At 42.2% G+C, this 23061-nt stretch overlaps 1 protein-coding gene across 1 annotated transcript in view; it reads left to right on the forward strand.

The window, feature by feature from the left end:
* The window catches only part of LOC135241967 (protein unc-13 homolog C-like), a 95441-nt gene that overhangs the window by 45856 nt on the left and 26524 nt on the right, over positions 1-23061 (forward strand). The window contains exons 17-21 of the mRNA XM_064312800.1: positions 4165-4298; positions 5915-6000; positions 20195-20321; positions 21730-21826; positions 22542-22685. Of these exons, the coding sequence (XP_064168870.1) occupies positions 4165-4298; positions 5915-6000; positions 20195-20321; positions 21730-21826; positions 22542-22685 (588 nt within the window). The remainder of the gene's footprint in view (positions 1-4164; positions 4299-5914; positions 6001-20194; positions 20322-21729; positions 21827-22541; positions 22686-23061) is intronic.

Here is a 23061-nt window from a genome sequence, read left to right on the forward strand (position 1 = left end):
GAGAACATTCTGGAAGACCCCTGGAAACATCACCTGGATTTATTCTTGATGTTTTGGCAAGCAGATGAAATGTGCCATCTCAGACAGCCCCGCCCCTGACTTTTAAAATAAAACCAGTCATTTTACTTTTTTAAATCCAGAGAGAGCCGAACGGTGTGTCACAACCACACTAAGGGTTCCACTGGGCAACCCCAAATAAGCAGCCAATCACTGCTGACTAAAGGAAAAGCAGGAGAGTCCAAATCCAGTCCTCATGTTCATTAGCTGTGAAGGCCTGTGAACCTGTAAGTTGGAAAAAAAAAAACCTCACATTTGGAAAACCCCTGACTGTTCGGGAGAAATGGTGTTGTTTGGGTACGTGCATGCACATTTATGTGTGTGCATGTGCATGTGCATGTGAGAGAGAGAGAGGGTGTGTGGACATATTCAGAAAGGAAGTGGATTGTACTCTGGCTGAATGCAGTTAACTAGCAGAACAGCACACCTCATAATTGGTGCCTCCTGATTAGCAATGCCTTGCTCAGACAGGCCTCACACACTGCATAAACCAATGGAAATGGGAATAACTCTGCTAAGCACAGTGATTGGTGCCTCACCACTAATCACTGATATCTTCAGTTTCTTATGGCCAGTAATGCATTTTGCCCAGCAGCAACACCTTTCATAGCCATGGGCTTGATATTGTTCCCTAGTGCCAACCCTAAGCTAAATAACGGTGTTGTTTGAAGCAGGAGCTGTAATCTCAGCAATGCACCATTCTTTTAGACACGGAAAAAGTCGGCCCTCTAACTTCCTCTTTGTATGCTGTGCCTTAAATAGAATCGGTTTTTGGATTTGACAATAGTATTGAACAGATCCTTGGTTCGCACTGATAAGGAAAGAGCGAGATTGTGTCAGCATTCATCTTTCTGTTCTTCCAGCCTTAACTCAGGCTGGCCCCAGTGCACTTTGTCCTTAATGAATTTATCTGCAAGCATCTTGCACAGTTTTTGAATAATTCAACAACCAAGCAAACAAAACGGTTTCATTTTAAACCATTTCAGAGAAATATAAAAAAAAGGTAAGACATAATTTAATTTAAAGACAAAAGGCTGTATTGATTGAATACCAGCTTCAATTTGAAATGAACACCCTACAAATACCAGGACATGTTTTTTATAGCAGGTTCGCCTCCTGGGGTGACATTTGTTTCATTATTCAGGATGTGCAGTATTTCCAATTAAGCTGACCTCTACAATGTCCCATTTTTCCTGCGAATTGTTGGCATTTGGCAATCCGACCTGTAAATGAGCTAGTGTGCTTTGGAAGACAAGAGTTTAGCTGTTCATGTCCGGGTTCTGCATTTGAAATTTCATTTTCGTAGTCTCTATCTTTGGGGAAATGTTTCAAAAGACACAAAAGAAGTGTTTCACTGATGAATGTGCTGGTGTCTTTTTACACGTGGACGACAGTGGCCAGATATAGACCATTCAGTATCGCAAGTGTGGCAGCTAAGAGGGTATCTGTCATGAGGTTGAATTCTTCAGCTTCATTTCACTACCCAAATGATGCGTTACCAATTTTCCAGTTTCATCCACTTAGCATTTGCCAGGTGCATTGTTCTGTCATCAAATTATTGCTTTGTTTGTTTTTAAGTGAGCTATCATGTCAAAGATCATCATCAAGAAATCCTGTTTTTAGCACACTGCAGAGACAGAATTGTTGCAGAGTCAGTGAGAGGAATCTTAATGAAGTGAGTGATTTCTTGCTCAGTTATCCCACTTTTTTGGAATATATTCTTCCTTCCATCACATATGAAATATTTTCAGTGTGGTTTCACATAATATGAGCATTTTACATAGGTCCTGAGAACCTATATAAAGTTTGAGCTCTGATAGGAAGGTCCATGTGATATTCTACTGCTCTAATTGTACATTGTACAGACACTTGAGACATTAGTTTCTCCTGCATTCATATGATAGGTGAGTTGTATATTTTGGCCCTACCGCCCCTTATATTTCTTTCCCTTAATATTGATTTCACTACAAAGGTTTTCTGCAAAGGGCTATTAAATATTGAACAGCTGACTATTTGATAATCAAATTGAACCCAGCCTAATCAAAACTGCATTGTATTCCTTCTGATGAGGAACATAGTGTATTCCAGTATATTCCTCTATTCTTGTCCGCGCAATTGCGACATTCATTGGCTTATAGCATCATAGCATACGCTATCAGTCTGCATGAGACGCAGCACATGTTGGTGACTGGCAGTGTATTTGTGGGGCAGGCAGTATTTCTGAATAGAAGACAACTGTAGCCCTCAAGTGAGATTTGTGGGGGGGGGGGGGGTTGTGCATGCATGTTCCAGAATCACATGCACTCTTGGTCTGCTATCAGTAAAGCAATTTAGATAAGGGGGTAAAAATGTATTACTGTACAGCCAGTCCTTTTCATATCTCTTTTTTTCTTTCACATGACTCATGTGCAAATGTACCAGGAGCATAGAATGTTTAGCTTCACTGAGTTTTGCCACAATTGTCAGCCTGAGAAATCGCACAGAAGGGATTGGTGCTGCTGCTTCAGTAGGCTTCTTTCGGGCTTCCCCTTTGTCACAGTCAATGAGACAATATTTGTGTTTGTTTATCTTACATATATGCTTGAGCTGTGCTTATGTATGATGGGGCTGTGGCCATATCTCTCAGACAGCAAAGGTTACTGTAAATGGACTGCTGTGTGTGTGTGTGTGTGTGTGTGTGTGTGTGTGTGTCCGCGCGCGCGCGCATGTAAGGCTGTATTTTATGAAGACTTAATGTTCCATATTTTTTCTGTTGCAGCATATTTTGCTGGGCACATTATGTTGACTTTTCCAAATATTAAGTTAACCAGCAAATGAGAGGATGATAATCTCAGTTAAAATCCTGGGTGACCGCTATTTGAAGGGCAAGCGTTTGGTTCAAATGAGAGGAGACCACCTCCCGGTGTCATCATACTAAACCTGCTACAACCATGCCCACACCTGCTCCACCAGCTTGGCTCCCCTTTTAGCCAAACACAAGCACTTTCCCTCCCTTTCCTGTCTCCTCAGCATTAACACCCATGTGCGGGTATCCCTGACCTCACACCCCTCACACTGCCAGACCATTTTATAGTTACCAAAGAGTAAATCCCCGCCGCTTTACTGGGACATCCTCTGCTTTACTGGCCTCAAAACTAAGTTATCGCCCCACCACAAGTAACCTTTATGCTATTTAATACACTGACCCTCTTTGCTACCTTGTTTGTGGATTCAGTGGAGGACCCACGGTGGGGGTGGGTGACTGAGCTGGCTTTTGCGGTGCCTGACTCTATGTCGCACACATGCCTGTGGGGAGATAATATTATGAGTGTATACGAGTTAACATAATGATTTAATTTGAGGGCAAATAACATATATTCATGTTATAAGTATTTATGTGTGTTACAATCTGGATTATGCATTTGTGTTGATGTGTCTTATGTTATTTGATGTGCCGTTTGATTGGACAGTTTTGTACGACACCTAGTGGCCAGTAGTACCCTCACAGGAGTCCTAGGAGTGACAGCCCGGAAGAATGTTTCATGATTTCTCCCTTGTTTCCTAATGAAGAGTGAGTGAAAACAGGAGGAAATATTTTAAAATAAAGTACTCAAAGTGCTCATTGGTTACGAGATAATAATTTGGCACCTTCAGCAATGTTGATTTTGTATTATCATTTTGCCATAACGGTCTTAATTATCGGCTGGCAGTTTTAGAATAATGAAAACATGGGTGAATCTGCAGCAGCAGGGACCAGCGCTGCACATCTAAACTGAAGAATTGTGTGACACTGTCCAGATATAGGATCATACATTTTACAGAACAAACTAAAGAGCTGAAAAATTTGTCATCTCATCATCATGCAAAGAGGTAAAAAAGGCAGATTTTTTTCTTCTTTTTTTGGCTTTTGTTTTTTGAGGGGACCAGTCCAGCTGTTCCCTCTTTAGTAGCGGCCCAGGAGGACTATGCTGATCTAAAAAATACAGGGAAGCAGACCTGCAAAGAACCTGCATTTTCAAAAAGGCTACTTTAGGTTCTTGATTGGCAGTAATTCTATTATTCATCAATATTGTGAAGCAGCATCTTAAACCCTCTCTCTCTCTCTCTCTCATACTCCATCACACATAGGCTAAAAAACAGGATATCCCACGTGAGGAGCAGGGCCCGTCAATCAAGAACCTGGACTTCTGGCCCAAACTCATCACCCTGATGGTGTCTGTTATCGATGAGGACAGGACGGCATACACCCCCGTAATCAATCAGTGAGTCACGAATGGGGGTGGCGGGGGTGGCGATGTTCAACCTTATTTTTTTCAAATCTGTTTTATTATCAGAAGTCAACATTTTTATATTCACCCCTCCTCTCCTGTGACATGTAACTTTAAAAGAGGAGTGTGGCACAGTGGGTAAGGAACTGCGCTTGTAACCGAAAGGTCGCAGGTTCGATTCCCGGGTAAGGACACTGCCGTTGTACCCTTGAGCAAGGTACTTAACCTGCATTGCTTCAGTATATATCCAGCTGTATAAATGGATACAATGTAAAGTGCTATGTAAAAAAGTTGTGTAAGTCGCTCTGGATAAGAGCGTCTGCTAAATGCCTGTAATGTAATGTAAAAAAAGACCACAGATTAGGAGCCATCTTTCAGAGAAGATACTCGTATACAGCACAGTAAGCCCTGCCCTGCTTGCGATCTCTGTGTTAGTGGTGGTAGATGTAATTGAAGGGATTCGATAGGGAGAGTGGTTGAGAATTATTTAGGAGAGATACAGGTGTCCGTGAGAGTGTTACAGATGCATGTAGGGTAATACTGCTTGAGAGCTTCAGCTGTTATGCACCAGATACTAAACAGCATCGGCCCGTGCTTCCTGGCAGATTTACTGTTCTGTTGTTCATGGATGCCATTATCCTAATACTGCATGTAATATTCATGTAAAGTTGGCTTCATTCTTTAGTGGTGGTAATGGGTGTCAGAGGAGAAACCTTTGAGTGGTGACTCCTGAGCATGGACATTGCTACGAGTCTAAAAAAAAAATGCGTATGATTTTAGATTTGTGATCCCATTGTGAGCGCAGTTTCCAATGGATTTAGTTATTCAGCTGTGTGACTGATGTAGCTTGAGTGCTGCTAAAGTTAATGTATATTAAAACAATTACTTATGTGTAGATTTTATCATTAATAAAGCCCTGGAAAAAAAGTAATCTGTATATTAAATATGTATTCGATTCTTATTTAATGATCGTAGTTTCCCCTAACCTTCTAACTGATGATTTGGATTAGCTGAAGGTGGGCAGCTCATAGATGATTTAGATTACCACACCACTGATTTGTTGAAAAACTGTTACATGGCTCGTGCTGATCTAATTGCTGGGGAGAAGTGGTCATGTGACAGAAGCTGGTTGTTTAATATTGCCCCAAAAATGGCACCTGCAGAGACAGTGAATTTTCAAGCCAGGGAATGAATCTCCATAAATGTGAATGAAATATCTACAACCTCTCTTATGTTTGTAGATAACCCTAAACCACTGACATCCTGTTTGGGCTGGTTTGATGAATGCTTCAGGAATGCATGGACACTGTGGAATCCCATGCATTATAAGCTATTAATAAGCATTTCAATTTATTACTTGGTAAACAAGTTGCTATAGAAACTGGATAATAAGCCTTTATTTTATAATGGTCTCTCAAGTATTGAATTGGAAATTATCTGGAAAAACATTATTTATTTATGCTATTTATAAAATGGGCAGTTTTCTTTTTCTTGATTTAGAATTATTATATTTTGTATTTGGTAGATGTCTTCCAGCTGATACTGTAGTACAAACCACATACTTTTTCAACAGCATGACCAAAGTTTGATCGACTTTACTTTGATTGTAGGTTTCCACAAGAGCTTAACATGGGCAAAATCAGTGCAGAGATCACATGGAATCTCTTCGCCATGGACATGAAGTATGCTATGGAAGGTCAGTAGCTGTGTGTGTGTGTGGGTGTGTGTGTGTACGCGTGACCACGTATATATGAATGCTCAGTTCGGTGAATGGCTGTGGGTTTCAGTATGTTTGGATTACAGTAAAATTTATTTTCCTTTATTGATTACCTGAGACAGAAAGTAAATGTTGTGCTGAGGTTGAATTTGCACACACACACACACACACACACACACAGACACAGACACACGCACATGCACGCACGCACATCAGGATTAAACTGATCCGTGCAACAACGTTTTAATGAATCCATGGCTAAGAGGCATGGGCTGAGCTAGTGGTTCATTGGCTCTCCTGGGTTCAGGGTACTTCCACAGACAGCCGAGGGTTGTAGCCACTCATGCTCTATAAAATATTCAGAGGCGGGAGAATCCCCTGATAGGAAATGTAGCTTGTGATAATCAAAAACCAGGACAGTCTTAAATATTATGTTACATGTACGCGTAAGCCTTCAGATCTGGGTTTCCTCAAGCCACTGAACAACGAAACCACAAGAAGATTTAGATAAGATGCAATTGTGCACAGCCCTTTTCATTTCACTATTAATTACACTGATTTTAACCTGGTTCTTCAGCCCCCCTGGTCACACAGCACCCACTAATCGTTAAACAGTAAAAGTGATTGTACTTCAGTCAGATTCTGTGGGGTTTAAAACCGAAATCCAAAGAATGTTAATCTCTGATAAATTACTCTGCTGCACTCAGGATCATCCGTTCACATGGGCCGGGGTAAAATACGGCCGTATGAAAGATACTGAAACCCATTGGTTGTGAAAAGCGGCGGCACATGAAAAGCCCCGTCTCTTACCGTAATAAATTGGAGATGCACTGTTTGTGACTGTTTGAGTTGGGGAGGCTAAACGCCATCCTTTCAGTGTTCCAGGTTTAAATGCATCTCCTCGCCAATTTGTAACAGTTCGCTAAACTGTGTCTTCGCTAAACGGGCATAAATTACCTCTGCCTGTGGGGTTCACTATTTACTCTGCATTATGTGTGAGTGTTGCCATGGGAAACAGGTGGCAAGCTAATAATAGCACACGCACTTCACACACTGACACGCACGCAGTCAAAGGTGTGTTGCGTTTTTGTTTTTTTTTTTGTTTTTTTTTTTTTGCTTTTAGCGATTGTAACAGCGCTCACGTTCTCACTCCCTTGCTGAAAGGGGTGAGACAGTATTATGAGTGGCTTGAACTTGAACACATTCTGCTTACCTAGTGACGGAGCCTGTTGTATGCAGGGGGTGGGGGGAGTGGGGGTTATGCGTTCTCTGCTCAGCGAGCTCTCTGCATCAGCTCTCTCCTCTGTCACATGAGTGACATCACACCTGACATCATTGTTAGTCAGGTCATGCGGGGGTGATAGAATTGGTGGAAAGTTCTGAAAACCCAGCTAACATAAAATGATCTCACAATGTTACTGGATTATTTTGTCAGCGTTATAACATTGCCGCTACATGGCAGCATCATTGTGAGAATGTTTTGCGTTAGCTGAAACGGCACGGGTGTGTGGAATAGGTCTGATCATGGTCAGGTGGAGATCCTTCTCACCGCTTTTGCTGCTCTGTTTCCCCACCAGTATTGGATGAAGGTCAGACTTTGTGTTTCTGCAACAGTAAATAAAATTCCCACAGAAGGAAAGAGCGACACAACCTTCTATATCTGTCACTTCAAGTTCATGGATTAATCAATGTGAATCGATGACAATCTGTACTTTTTTCAACCTCAGCTAGTGCTCAATTTGTTTGGGATATTTTTAGCCAGATATTTTAAATGGCCAACAGGGTATCAGAGGATGATTATATTTTCATTTTTACTGAGATGTGTTGCTTTTGACATAAGCCCCATTGCTGAGAATACGTTAACACACGTTTTGTTTGGAAGTGATATGCATGGGGGGTCCTTTGAAAAATAAATACTTCTTTTTGAGTTCATTATTTGGACATGCTCAGTCAGACATTTTATGTATATTTTGTTTCTGAAAAAAAAAAAAAAAAAAAAAAGATAATAATCAGTACGAACACAACTATGAAACCAGCTCTGTAATTCTGCAGATTATCAGAAGAAATGTAGTGACACATTCTAGTTTCACTCAGCTGGAGGAAATCATTACTTTTGCAGCGTCCCTGAATATTCACACGCTAAATAAGTCAAGACTACATGTTTTTCTAACTCAATGTTGTATCATATAGAGATTATATAGTTGTATTCTTGGAGTAAACCAGACGACCCACAGAATGTCACTGTCTGATTTTGAGAGATGGGTCATTATGATAGCCAGCTTAAGATCATGGTTTCTTCCATATATTTGCATAGAAATCATTTTTGCCATATGCCTCTCTCCCAAGGATATTGAATTTTTATGTTAATCCAAGGAATTAGAATTTAATTTGATTGGTGGCGCACATTACATCTGAGCCTCTGTAGTGGGGGGTGGGGGGGTGGCTTCTGTGGGGTGGGTAGCCTATTACACAAGGAGAATTCCCAGGTTCTGCTTACTGCATGTGGACGGTAAATCTCCTGTGTACTTTGAGGTTTTGTTCGTTCCCGAGAGATGGGGACCTGGTCTAACGAAATTGTGGCTGTATTTTAAACTTTGGTTTGACAGCAGAGCAACCTCTGGAGCTTTGTCGCTATTGAAATCCGTCTCATTCGCAAGTCTAATAGATAACAGACAGAAAGGCTTGTTCGCCAGCGGGATTACACAGCTGCTGGATTCTGGAAAAGTCCCAGAGCTGTGGGCCGTATTAAAGTCTGCGCCCTGACTGCATTCACACAGGCCTCTGTCCTTGACTTTATTTCAATCAAGGCCTATTCAGCTGTTCTCTGACTGGGCTGAAATCCAATCGCATGTGAAAAAAAAGGGTTCATGCTTTTTTTTTTTTTCTCTTTTTCATTTCTTTTCAATCGTTTTTTTTTTCTCTCCCCTTTCCTACAGTCGTAAGGGTTTTCAGAAGAAACGCTCTTTCACTGCGCGTTGCACAAAAGGCCTTGAGCATTTTCTGGGCTTAAATTAAATGCGTAGGATTGACGGGTCAAAGGGTAACTGAAAGCAAAACAAACTCAAGGTGGCAGGCCGTCACCTCTGGTCAGTCTTGCCCTGTCAGATGACGTTTGAACACGGGGGTCCTGAACGACCATATAACTGCCTTTGTGATGTAGGTTTAAGAGAGTGCTGTATGCTGCTGTGGTGAAGGGAGCTTACCTCGCCTGTGATTGGTCAAAGGCCTGGCCAATGACAGTCCTGGTCTTCCACCTTGTACTCACCTTAACCCATTCTTCCTTTGAGAACCAGCTGCACATCTAGCTTCAAGGACAACCTCACCAGCTGCAAAAGTGTAAGTCCCACGACTAGTACTGCTGCTTACCATCACTGGCCATTCCAATTTTGTTGGTGTTGCATCTGTCACAATGTAGGTCAGATTGACACTTGGAAGGAAAGATTACTTCTTGGAATGGCAATTTAGCACGATAGACAAATATTATTAGGGGGTTGTGTGCATGGATGTGAACATCCCCCCTCTACCCCTTGTTGCAGTCACAATAAATGAACATGCTGTGAGAAATTGAGCTACAGAAAAATCCATCTCCAGTGCCACACTCTCCATCTTCATTTGGTTCCTATTAGGCGCTGACTGCAGAAAGTGCTGTCCTGACCTTTTTGACAGTTGGATCCAGACTGCAGTGGAGTCACTATCTCCTCTCATCTTTCCTTTAATTTCTCTACGGTAATTAATAAGTGAATAGTTTGGGGTTAGGCTTGTGTGTGTGTGCAGTATGTGCGTGTGTGTGTGTACATGTATACGTTTAATTTCAACACCATATTAATTTGTTATTTTTCCTTCCCTGCTGGTTTCTGATAAGACCTGATTTGGACTTTGGGTTCACTGAGGTTACTCCGAGTGAACACATGCAGGTGTATGTTTGAGAGGAATGCATGTGTGTTTTGTACATTCTCCAGATTAGTCAGTACAGTGGAGTGTCGTAAATAGACCAATGGTACTTTGTGCTTTGCCTTTCTTTGCCTTGTCTGGAGAATGAATTGCAGCAGAAAGATCGCATAATCAAGTGTAAAAGGAAGTTTTTTGTCCTAGGGCTGACAATATGCAATGCACCGAAACACCAGAGCACTTTTCTTCTTTTTTGTCCCCCATTTTGTGTCTGCCACAACACTTGCAATTATTTTAGGGTCAAGCAGGAAGCAGAATTCGCACAAAACGGGAGCGTAGGGCTGGATTAATGTCAAGCGTGTCCCTCTAGGTCCTTTGCGGTGGTTATATAACGCTGTGTAAATGCATATAAAGGTATGCATGGTTTAGAGAGAGAAAATGAAAATGAGGGATGGAGAGGAGAGGGGGAGAGAGGGAGGTAGAGAGAGAAAAAGAGAGAGACCTGACTTGTTGAAATGGCAGAATAATTGACTGAATGTGGATTGGCATGTTTGTGCATGCGTGTGTGTGTGTGTGTCTGTGTCTGTGCATGTATGTACTTGTAATTCATATGCATGTGTTTTTATTCATACCTTCTTTTTATCAAATAGACATGTTATACTTTAATCACAGTTGCCTCCTTTTGTCTTGGCTTCATAGTGGGTAACCTGCATGCTGAAATTCAAAAACCAGTAATCGTTTTTCTGTTCCCCTATTACGGTTGGAGCTTTTGTTTCATTTAAGTACGGCATTCTGTCATCTGTGACGATGAGATTAGACTGTGGTGAGCTCTGTTTGCTATAATATTTCTCTGCAGAGATAAGTCACAGCACTCTAAGCCTTGTGGGTCAAAGGGCAGTGCTTCAGATGGGCTGCAGGTCATTATTTTGGACGAGATGGTAGAATACACAGAGGCATTTCCTCTGGTGATAGTTTATTGACTGTAATGCACATTAATAAAGGGTGCCCTGAGAACAACGTGTCCAAATTCACTTTTTGGAAAATACTTGTAAGTTATACTGGACACCCTGCCCGTATGGATTTGTAGTATGGAAGATTCATGCTCATCTGTTGGGTCGTGATTGTACGGTCAGCTTGGTTGTATTCCTAACCTGGCTGTTATTATCAATCATTTATGGACTTTAGTAGGCTGTGAATAAACTTGCATTAGATGTGTAATCATATTCTAGCACTTTCCATCCATTACCCCATTGCCAAACCATTCAATGACTCAGAATTATGTCCTAACACTGCCGGTCTTATTCATATCAGAGTTCAGTCATATCAACAATGATGATGATGGAATCAAAATTGTGGTTCTGCTGTTGTGTATTCTTGAATAATCAATGTTTAAAATCATAATCAAAGTAAAACATTACCCAGTTTTTGGGGGAAACCAGTAGTTGAATCTGTCCCACTTTTACAGAACATGCTGAGGTTATTTTTTATTTTATTTTATTTTATTTGTGTGCACATTCGTCCATTTGCATGCTTGTTTGTGTATGTGGTTGTTTGTGTGTGTGTGTGCTTGTCCTTATGTATGTGTTGTGTGTGTTTGTCAGTTTGTGTGCACATGCACTCATGTGCGTCCTTGTGTGTGTGTGTGTGTGTGTGTCTGGACATGCAGAAGTTGATCACAGAGAGCCTGAAACCCCGCCCCTTGTGCATCAAGGTTCCCATTTCTGGAGTAGCCCAATCGTGGAGGATCAGCAGTCATTTTTTTGCACTCCTGTATCTGAACAGTAGCAATGATCCAACCCTCTCTTGAAAGATGACCCTCTGTTGAGGCCATGACTTCCCTTTCTTCTCTTAAATTGGGTGGAAATAATTCTTTACGAGCCATTTGCGTGAGTATACTGTGCAGAACCCTGCCTGTGCAAGATGCCAAAATTCTTTGGGAGACAAAGGGACTATTCTCCTGCATTGTGATGCCTTTGATGCATACTCTACTCTCACTGAGCTGTCGCCCGGGTGCTGAAAGATATGAACACAGCCATATATACCCAGCTCTGTAATTTAACGGAGAAGCCACGGGCACTTCATCGAGAGACACGCGCAGTAATTAAAGGTAGGGGTCACGTGGTGTAGAAGATTTATTGCAGTTGAACTGCGCAAAAAACAAAAAATGTGCATATCATCCCTCTGAAGCCTTGAACTTAGTATGTTCTCATCTGATGTGGCACTGACAGAACACTGCTGGTCTTTGCCAGATAGAAGGCCCTTCTGTTTTACTGCCCGGAGCCATCATTTCCAGCAGAGAGCAGAGTGGGCAACCTTCTGCCTCAGGTTCTTGTCACATGGACACTCTCTACAATCTGAGCTGACTTGTTCTGATGAGGCCAGAGGGGAAGCAGGGAACGTATATAGTGCTTCTGAAATTACAATTGTGAAAATTCAGTGACCACATGAGCGCTAGCCTGTGACCAGTAGCATACAGGAACCTGCATGCTAACATTCTCAGAGCCGTCTCATTCAATTAAAACACAAATCCCTGCCTGCAATCATAATGTCAACTAGTTGTCAGCTATGAGTACTAACTAACTTCTGACAAATGAGCTTCTGTTTCAAGCTGTACTGACAGATTTAATGAGGATTAGAGCGAATCCTGGTACATGTGGAAAATATGGCCTGTCAGGGGAAATACCTTGTTTCGCCATTGGTAGGCAGAAGTCATCAGACAGACAGACGGTTGGACAGACCGATGTAGGGTACAAGGCAGATCTATGGGGATCAGTGTGGATGGCGTGGTTAGGGGCCTGGTGTAGTAGTCCTAGTGTTGTTCAGGAGACAGAAGCCTTGATTGATCTCAGTAAGGCAAAAGCGAGAGCAGAGATGACTCAGAGAGAACAGTCACAAGAGCCAGATGGACCAGGTAGAGACACAGAAACTGTTTATTGTTCTCAGTCAGCGATATGAATGCCTCATCTCTGATTAGTGCAATTGTGGCAACCCCAGAGAGGTGTGGGATTCCTGTGGGTGAGAACTTGTTACCCCACCACAGGCGCCTGGCTCCATTCGGGATGGGGATGGTATGGGACGGGGGCGGAAAGACAGCCTCGAGGTGGATGCTACCCGCTCCGCTCTGGATGCGTCACAGGAAGCACATTTGCATACTGCACGCCACCACAGCAACACTGGAAGGAAAGTCACCCTTGGGCAGGGACAGTCTGTGAGTGTGAGTCACTCTTAGCAGGGAGGTCAAACCAAGAGAATTCACAACAAGCTGTCTTCCACAGGAAGGGCCGTGCTTTGCGCTATTTGCAACACACCTGCACTGCCGGCCAGACCATACCAGGATAACAGTGAGTCACAATGCAGGACTCTGCCTCAAAAGGCCACTGAAAGCATGATTGCCAGGCATCTAGGTTGTACAACCACGAGTGCTTAAGATGCAGATTTACGTAATTATGCAAGTCTATATTCAACAGTTTTTTTAATTATCTTTGTGTTTCGATTCTCAGAGTAATTTCATTTAATAATATTTTGGAAAACTCAACTAACCTTAATTTGAGGCAAAACGGAATCACTTTCTGAGTGATTCAATGAAGTAAGACAAGCGGATTCATGCAGATGCATGTTACTGCTAACTCTTCATTGTTTGTTGTTTTCTTTGGTTTCTAAGTATTGTAAGCATTATGCATTTGTCTATGAAAGACCAGTTCCCATCATTTGCTATGCAGCTGGGTAGTCCAGAGTACAGTATACGCGAGATAGCCTTGCTCAGTTTCAGGCCTTGCAAACTCCTCCCAGCATGTGGGCTGCATGTGAGGGGGAGATGGAAGGATGGCGAGTCCAGACAGAGAGCAAATGGAACAACGCGCAAGTAAAATGGAACAGAGAGTGAAACAGAAGGAGACCTGTGTTTTATTGAGGGTCGTGTGTTTCAAAGTTACAGTACGCCAATACTGTAACTAGAAAGATGTGGTTAAATGTGTCACCCTATAAGGTGGACATATGGGCTTTGTAGTTTTGTGGAGTGTCTTTTGTAGTCCATGGTACCTACACATTCTATTTCTTGTCACCTTTGATAATAAGTGACAACTGAATTGAGTTTTGTACAATCAATACAAAGTTTGCAAAGAATAGCCCTTTAAGAGTTAAACGGCTATGATTGATATGCCATTGAATTAACTGACCATTTTGTGGGCATTGTGGGTAGATCCTGCTCTAAGAGTGTCATTTTTCCCACCCAAATACATGCAGTGCAATTTTCAGTCACTAAGAAATTATTCTCAAAGAAACTAAAAAAAAAAATCCCTCTCAGATGTTACTGTTATTGTCTGATTTTTCTTAAGACATTTGAACTTTGAGAATTCAAATGAGGTTTCTTTGGCTTCTACAAAGGATTTCAATAGATGCCAGAGATTTGCTTTGAAAAATATTGAAGGTCTGAACTGAATCATTTTGAGCCTTTTGAGCAGCAAGCACATTGGTATCTTTTGGCTGCTCTATTCCAGCAATAGTGCATATTGACTTTTCAGTCAATTTTGCCTACCCCAGAGCGTTTAGCCATAAGTATATTTTAAAGATCAATAATGAGCGGTAAATTAGTATTACCTTGTATCATATGCAACCACTATGTGTTTTTTTTCTGAAGTAAATTTGTGGAAGCAGTGCCACTCTGAGGTCCGAGATCCCAGTCTCAATATCCCCCCTTTTTTAATCCATATTTTAGAAAAGAGTGTGACATGGATCACTGTAGTTATATTGTACAGACAGCCTTGGTATTCTGATGGGCCGGTGGAGAAGTTCATCCAACGTTGTATTTTTTGACAGCTTTCAGTCGTGGGTGCAGTGGAATTGGGAATGAAACAAAAAAAGAGGAAACAACTGGAGTGATATAGTTTTCATCATTGTTTATTTCGCTGTTGCAGTTGTTATTTGGGGAGTAGTTTCTTAAGTACACGAGAGGACACCATACTCCGCTGTGTCTAAATCTCATAGGCCTCTTACAACACAATGAGGATAATAGACCGTTTGGAGCCTGGCTGATAGGAGGGCTTAGCACAGATGTCCCTTGGTGTCTGTATTTTCCATGGCTGTTTAACATTGCCTCTGCCTGTTTCACTAAAATGTTTTTAATGACAATGTAGCCTATGTAAATGTGCCATTTATGAATAATGGCCTCAAAAGTCATGCTGCAGAGTGAACCCAGTGTGATGAAATCGCGTCCACCGTGGGAGTTTACGAGTGGGCATCATTTATGGTGGAGGGGCCTTTCAAACACTATAGTCAAACAATCTCTAGGAAATAGCGGAGAGATTTGCATTGTATGATTGAAGATTCTTATTTAAGGCTGAATGCATTCTTTTTTTTTTTTAAAGTAGCACCTTCAAAGAGTATAGCCACCGATCAACATTAGTGCAGCATTACTGGAGTGTGTGGAGCAGCAGGATGAGAGTTTAATTTAAGAATATCTGAAAGCAGCATGCTGAGAGGTGTGTTTCCCATAATCCTTTTTCCTCCACAGCCCCTAAGCCAGGAGTTAAAAAAATGTGCGTTCTTACAAGTACATTAGCATGAGGATTTACTCAGATTTACTATGTAGTGACTAACTCTCCTGGCTCTATGTGGAACACCATAGAAGTTAAGTTAATGTTCATGAAAAAAATCATTGCTTAGGTTACATTGGTAACATAGGGAAGAGGTGTGGCTCAGACAGTACCAACACTATAGGCATATGCAAGTCCCCTAACGTGGACAGAGGTTCAATTCCCACCATGGCACTTTCTCCACTGTGGCCCTTTCTCTATTGGTCTGCTTTTACCTGTCTGAATAAAGCAAAGAAAATATGAAAGGAGTGTGGACTGTCCTGCTCTCCTTTGCAAGACAGAGTGGTAACACAGGGAATCGCTCTGCAAATGTAAATTATTGAGGGAGTAGCCCTGGAGCACATAGACGGCTGTGATCAATAACATGAACACACAGCCCTGCAGCACATCACAGAGCCAATGTTACTTAGTGAAAGGCTAAAGTAAAGAGGAAATGAAGGAACTGACATAGTAATTTAATTCCTGTATCAAAAGCATCTGTGCAAATAACACAAAAATGAATTATAATTTGTAGAATTCTTCTGGTTGATGCTTGAATGAGAGCAGCCAACATAATGAGCGTCACACCTGGTACAGATCAAAGGAAAAGGTAGGTGGGGTGAGTGTGGGGGGTGGCTTGTTCTTCAGGACAATGATCACTCCTCCCCAGCCTCACCCCCACCCTATGAGAGTTTTAAAAAAAAGCAGCTCTGCAAGCAGCATGTTGTTATGCGCACCAATTATGCCCATAAAAAGAGTAGATGGCATGTAATTCACCCCTCGCTAAGAAAATGAAGCAGTCTGCTTCCTCCTCCATCTCTCAGGTTAGCTGGCACAGACGGCCTCCATCAAACCTTGAAAAGCCGTCATTATTATTCCACTGATTATGCCCCATGGGAACAGTCCCTTTTCAGGAACTCATTTCCTTGTCTTCCAGAGCTCCCGAATAGGCCATGAATAGCTTTGGCAGCCGTCCTCATTTGAGAGACGGCGCGCAGATTTATGTATCTTTAAGGTTGTTCCATTCCATTAAAAATGCATGATGGGTAAATATCCTGAGCGAGACGTTTGAAGTAAATGGCTGTTCTGTATCAGCATTTGAGCTGTAGACGCATCTGCATAGGGGTATGTTCTGAGCCCTAAACATAATCTGTCAGTACACAACATTCACCTGCTGCAACACAAGGGCTAAAGAGAAACCTGTAGATTCAGTCAGTCATTATATCTCATCACCATGTTGAGTTGTTTTCCAGTAAAGTGGAATCTGGGAATTTAATTGTACTATTAGATGAAGAAATTTTTGTTTAGTTGTTTTTTTTTTTCTTCTTTTTTTTTCTTTTATGTGAGTATGTTCCATTTAAACACTGGATACCATACTAGGCAATACACCAGATACAGTATGTTATGTTTTGAGAGTTACCCTGCAGTATCAATGTTGATTAATGTAGTGAAAAAATGCTAGTTTGTCAAGTGAAACATCCCGAAGTTGATTTTAATATCATTTTTTTAAAGTTGGGCAATATAAATTTGGAGGATACAGTCCCTTTGCCTACAGTTTAAAGAGCTCTTGAAATTGCATTCATTATTTTGAACTAGCCCCTTGTTGGTGCTTTGATACTTACCTTTGTAGTGGGAAAGTGTATTTAAAAAAGCTCCACATTTGTAACTGAAGTGTGCGCAGACATGTAACCCCAATACCTGTGATCCACAGGCTTCCAGCGAAGGACATGATTCTTGTTTTCTTCTGGAAACCGTGGAATGTTGGCCACAGATAAGCTTGAGCCTCTCTTCAAGAATCAAGAGCTCATTCCCTGACGCTAACTGACAAGTAGCCCCACTCTCCCGTGGAGCCACTTTCACTGTCCCATGGCATGAGAGGTTCTCTGTCAAACAGGAAATGAGCACAAAACACACCGTCTCCACTGCCTGCCCCAGAGGTGCCCCTGGTCTGTGTTTGACAAACAAACTGGAAAGTGGAGCAGTGATGTGAAACTATGCTCGCATGAGGGAGGGGGAGTGGGTGGCTCGGTCACGCTGTGGATGCAAGTTTTACACCATTTTTCCTCTCGACTTACCTTAATCGCTTCTTGAATCCAGAGGCAGCATCGACAGTAAATGCCTCATAGGATTTCTGATAAACTGCAGATCTGGGGGACACAGTCCTGCTAGAAGTAAATCCTTCTAATAAGGTGCACAGAGCTAATATGGCCGTCCTGTTTGAGCTGATTGGGTCTGCCAGGGAGGGGACTGATGTGTGTGGGATTTCTGTGGGGATGGGCGTGGCTCAAGGCTGCCCTGTGACCAATTGGCATGTTCCTTGTCCACAGCCTGGATCTGGCCCCTGTGTATAAAATGGCAAAATGATCGCTGCCACTCTGGATCTCAGTCAGCTCCTCCAGCAGCCCCTTGAGCATGTGTGAGGCTTTAGTTATGTGAAGAACACAGAGGGAACAGCAGAACTTGGTGGATTGAGGAATATGGGATTGGTATAGTGCATTAAATGCAGGGAGGAGAACATAAACGATAAATGGAAAAATTACTTTATTTTTGTATTCTGTTATTTTCTATTTGCCTCTCACCCATTGCATGCTGGGAAAAGCTCCAGACCCTCGTGACCCTGACCAGGAACAATTGGTTTGGAAAATGAATATTGGAGTTCCTACTATGTATATACTAATTTAGTAAGGATTTTCCAAACAAAACCTAGCTGCACTCTCATTAAATTAATTACCTTTTTTTCATTTGTGAATTGTGGCACAGGCTGCAGTTGAGGAGATTGCTACTTGTTATGCAGCATTGCCTCAAAAATAACATAGCCTCAATGTTCTAGAAAGCTCTCTGAATCATTGAAAGTGAAATGACCTGTCATAACATTGAAATAAGATTGGTTTGCTCAATTTGAAAACATTTGGAAACCTTTATACACTACATTTTGGCTTAATTGACAGCTTCACGTGATTTCAGGGGGACTTGAGCTGTCACTTTCAGCTCTGTGAAATATTTAGCCGCATGCTTTAATAATTAATTCAAAACTTGTCACTGAAGTAGTTGTAAATTTTCTTTGTGCCTTCCATGCATTATTATGTAAGTATTTAGTAAAGATGGCTTTGTGTCTTGGTTATTTAAAGTCAGGTATTTTCACATTTCCCAAAGGTTTAGTAACAAAAGCAGTGGGAATAACAATTAAAATGATGACCAAACAGAACATGTACTGTGACTCTGGACACAATATGTTTCAATGCAAAGCAACCTAAGATAATGGTTGAAAATGCCTTGTTTTTTGGTTTAGCCATTAAAAAAAAAAGATATCACAAGTCTGGCAGGAGGAGAGCTCTGTTACTGAAGATAAGACAGAGGTGGATTATCAATCTCAGGCTGAGGAGAACCTCTTTGAGAAATCAGTCAGCAGCAGTGGCCCAGAAAACAGGGGAACAGTGGTCAACACTATCAGTCCTGTAGAGATTCTGGTGATGCAGCCAGTGATATTGATGCATCTCCAGACGAGGAGTGTCCCTGTGAGCATTAGCACCTCTGTGCGTCGTAAGAGACGCTGTGCTCAGTGTGTATAATATTGATCAGGGCTTGCAGGAGCGTGGCTTGAATTACATAACTAAGCAAATATGGAGTGCCCTATTATTCTTGTGTGCAAGCACTTGGCTGGTCATAAAGCAAACATGCAGCGTGATTAATTGGATCTGGACTGCTGAGGGCCCTTTGAGGTTCAGATGTCACACTGAAGCAGAGCATTCACAGTGCTTCCTGTCACCTGCACTGAACAGGATGTGTGTGTGTGTGTGTGTGTGTGTATGAGCGCGTGTTACCTTAAGAGTTCTTAGGGCTGTGATGTCTTTCAAAAATAAGTACAATTATCTTTCACCATGTGTATATGATTGGTATTTTATGTGAACTTTGAATATTGCAGGTAAAGTTGACTTGTTCATATAACTTAGAGTGGCAATTTATAAATGCTTTGGACTGCACCTCTAACTCAGCATATTCTGCTCTTCAATTACTTGCCCACAGAAGCACCCTTGGTGCCATTTAGTATACCTTCCATTTTGTGTTTATTCCGTCTCCCCAAAGACCTCTAAAAGTTGCACTGTGGCGACTTCAAATGGAGTTTGTTTACGCCATTGGAAAATGTTTTTTCCCCCCTATTTGTCATTGCCCTGTCTTTTGCCTACATATTATCTCCTAGCAGGCAAAGTCACAGCATCCAGGTGGAATGGTGCCTTGGCTTGCCACATTTCCCATCAGCACACATCTCTTCTCTCCAGTGGTAGCTATAGCAGTTAATATGACTGCTGTAGTGCCTTCTGGTAAAACTGTAAATGGTAGCACTATAACAATTTAACTTTCATTATATATACAGTCTGGACTTAGTAGATTTTTCCTTCTGGCAAGGACATTGAGGTGTCTCTTCTTAATATATCTTAGAACATTTAAAACTCCACAGAGCAGTCCAGGCAATGAAATCTTGATTTCTGTCTGTTATGTGCCATTTCACAACAGACAAACAAACTTTTGTTTAAATCCTGGTCAGATGAATTGTGCCTATTCCAGAACTTGCTAAGCTGTGTTTATGATGTTAAAAGAGTCAAAGGGACATATGCTGGTTTAATCCAGTCCATATTATAAAAAAAACATGAGCCTAGTATGCACCGTAGTACATACCTGCCAACCACCTTATTTTCCTTGTTTTTCTTTTTTTGCAGAACATGAAAAAAACAGACTGTGCAAGAGCACTGAGTACATGAATCTGCACTTCAAAGTGAAATGGTTTCATAATGAGTATGTCCGAGATCTGCCTGCCTTCAAGGACTCCGTTCCGGAATATTCGCTGTAGGTATCCGCAAATTCCCTGCTGCAGTGACCTGGGCAGACCCTGTTTTAGTTAACCGGAGACTGTGCAGTATTTCATGCAAAAAGCTTCCACCCTGAACATCAGTCAATCATCCGACCATTTTAACTTTAATGAATGCCTCCCAGTATGTAGCAGTGGAAAACATTTTCTCTGTTTAGCCGTTGAGACGGAAGTGAAAAGGTAATCCCTGTTTGTAGCCATAATTTGAAATGTGTCTGAAGGAACACGTTGCCCTCTCATTTTGCCTTGTTGCTGGTAGAATAACGTCCAATCCATTAGTTTGAATTACGAGTGTGCTGGAGGGGGGGGGGGACGTTCAGGACACAGCTCCAAGCTCAACATCTGCTGTCAATCAAAATGCACATTGATTTCTCCTGTAGACAGTGCGGCATTGCCTCTCTGTCCCACCCATGCTACAGACTGAGACCATACTCCCGCTGAAGTCTACTGCCCACTAAGTATCACATCACTCTACTGCCCCCTGCATATCACTGCGCTACACTGTCCTCTACCTTCTAGATTACAGTGCTAGATAATGCCATCATCCAAAGTGACTCTCACACACACACACACACACCGTTTTCACTGCAGGTAATAGGTGACATTAATACAGCTGGAGATTTACTGAAGAATTTATTAATGTAACCTAACTAATGGTTTCTAACAGTGCTGCTGCACTTGGGATTTGAACCCACAAATTTCAGTTCATTAATTACAGTGCTGTGCTGCTACCCCAATGCACGATTTGAAAAGACCTAAAATGTAGAGTATTTATTGCGCAGTGTGTACTATATAGTATGGTAAATTAAACTTGACTCTTTGGAGGGCTTTTTTATTCACAATTTTCGCACCTGTCTTCCACTGGTAATTAAACTGGTCCCTCTGATTATAAAGTAGCGATCAATTTAACAGACTATCCGCTTTACAGCTTTAGTTAACATTGCAGGTGTGTCGCTCTCACTGGCGTTGAATCGTAAAGCCACGGTACGGTGTCTGCACTTCCTCTGAGAGCTAACTGAATCAAGTCCATGGCACAAATGTCCCAGCCCATGTAATGAGGTTCCATTCAGCACGTAGCCTCATTACGCCACAGCATTAATGCAGCTTACAGGGGATACAAAAAACGGGACGGCGAAAGGAGAGGCTCGTCTCAACTCAGCCTCCCTGTCCTCCAAATACGGGCTGGTAATTGATGTAATACCCCCCGCCCACCCGCCCCCAGGTGCATGACCAATCCTGTATGCGTACAGTGTGTGAGATAAGGTGCGGTGGGACAGTTCACAAAAGAGTTTTACACGCTGGACTCAAGTGTGCCGAACGTTACCGTGGCGAAGGCAAGGTTTCTGGGGCTCTGTACTGGGACTCATCTGTCGTCCTGTCCTCCAGGTGGTTTGATCCCTTTGTAATTCAGTGGCTGGATGAAAATGAAGATGTCTCCATGGAGTTTCTGCACGGAGCACTAGAAAGAGACAAAAAGGATGGGGTGAGTGCCACCGTGCCGAGCACTCTTTATAGCAAGGCTGCTCAATCCTGTTTCTGGAGATCTACCGTCCTGTCTGTTTTCACTCCAACGCTATCAAAACACACCTCATTCACCAGCTAGAGATCTCAGTGAACCACTAATTATTAGAATCAGGTGTGCTAAATTAGGGTTGAAGTGAAAGCCTGCAGGACGGTAGATACCCAGGAACAGGATTGGGCAGCCCTGCTTTATAGGAACTGTTTTTAGAGCCAGGACAATTCTTAGTTGCTGTACCACAGTTGTAACACCAGCCACACTTTCCATAGGTAATGACCTAACTCTTTTTGTGTCAGAGTAAGTGTGGAGCTGCGTGCATACAGTATTTGCAGGTTTGGAAATGTGTGCCATTTGTCATTTCGTGTCACAATTCAGCAAGCTCAGCAATCATCAAGTGTAATGAAAAGCATTGTGTCTGTATCGGAAAAAATAACTCATGCATTAATTTGGAAGTCAAAGTTAAGACAAATTGATCGAGTTCAAGGGTATGTTTGTATAATGAGCCACTACCTATTATATATGCGTTCAACCCTTTGGCAATTTATATTAGAGGGATTACAGTAGAAGTTGAGGATGGATTTACATTGCAGTGAATACTGTACATACTGTATTTACATGAATCACCACAGCTGTGATTGGCTACTGACATCCTTAAGAGTGTGTTCATCTTCTCGTGTAGTTCCAGCAGACATCTGAGCATGCTCTGTTCTCCTGCTCCGTGGTTGACGTCTTCACACAACTCAACCAGAGCTTTGAGATCATCAAGAAGTTGGAGTGCCCCAACCCGCAAGCATTGGCCCACTTCATGTGCCGCTTTGCCAAGGTGAGTGTGCATCGCCCTCTGCCGCAAGGGCTGATGGGTATGCTTAGGCAGGAGAGAAGGTAAGTCCCTGAGAGATGAGCTGTCATGGCAGGGGACGATCAAAACATGTATGTTTGTGTGTATGCGTGTGTGTGTGCGCGCATCTGTGCGTGCATACCTGTGTACATAAGTTATACTGCTAAAACTGCTACATGCCTTTTTGCATTAAAAAAAAAAAGATTACATTTAATTAAATTCATTCATTGTTGCACTCCTCAGAAATACAGTGAGTGACATCACGCATCAGCCCAGAGGAGCAGGGATAAGCAGTGCTGTGGGTCAAACGCACTGTAAAAACACTTCCACATGAGTGTGTCCGGGCGCTTGGGGAGTCCTC

The sequence above is a fragment of the Anguilla rostrata genome, chromosome 16 (genome assembly GCF_018555375.3).
Source record: "Anguilla rostrata isolate EN2019 chromosome 16, ASM1855537v3, whole genome shotgun sequence".
Taxonomy (NCBI): Eukaryota; Metazoa; Chordata; class Actinopteri; order Anguilliformes; family Anguillidae; genus Anguilla; species Anguilla rostrata.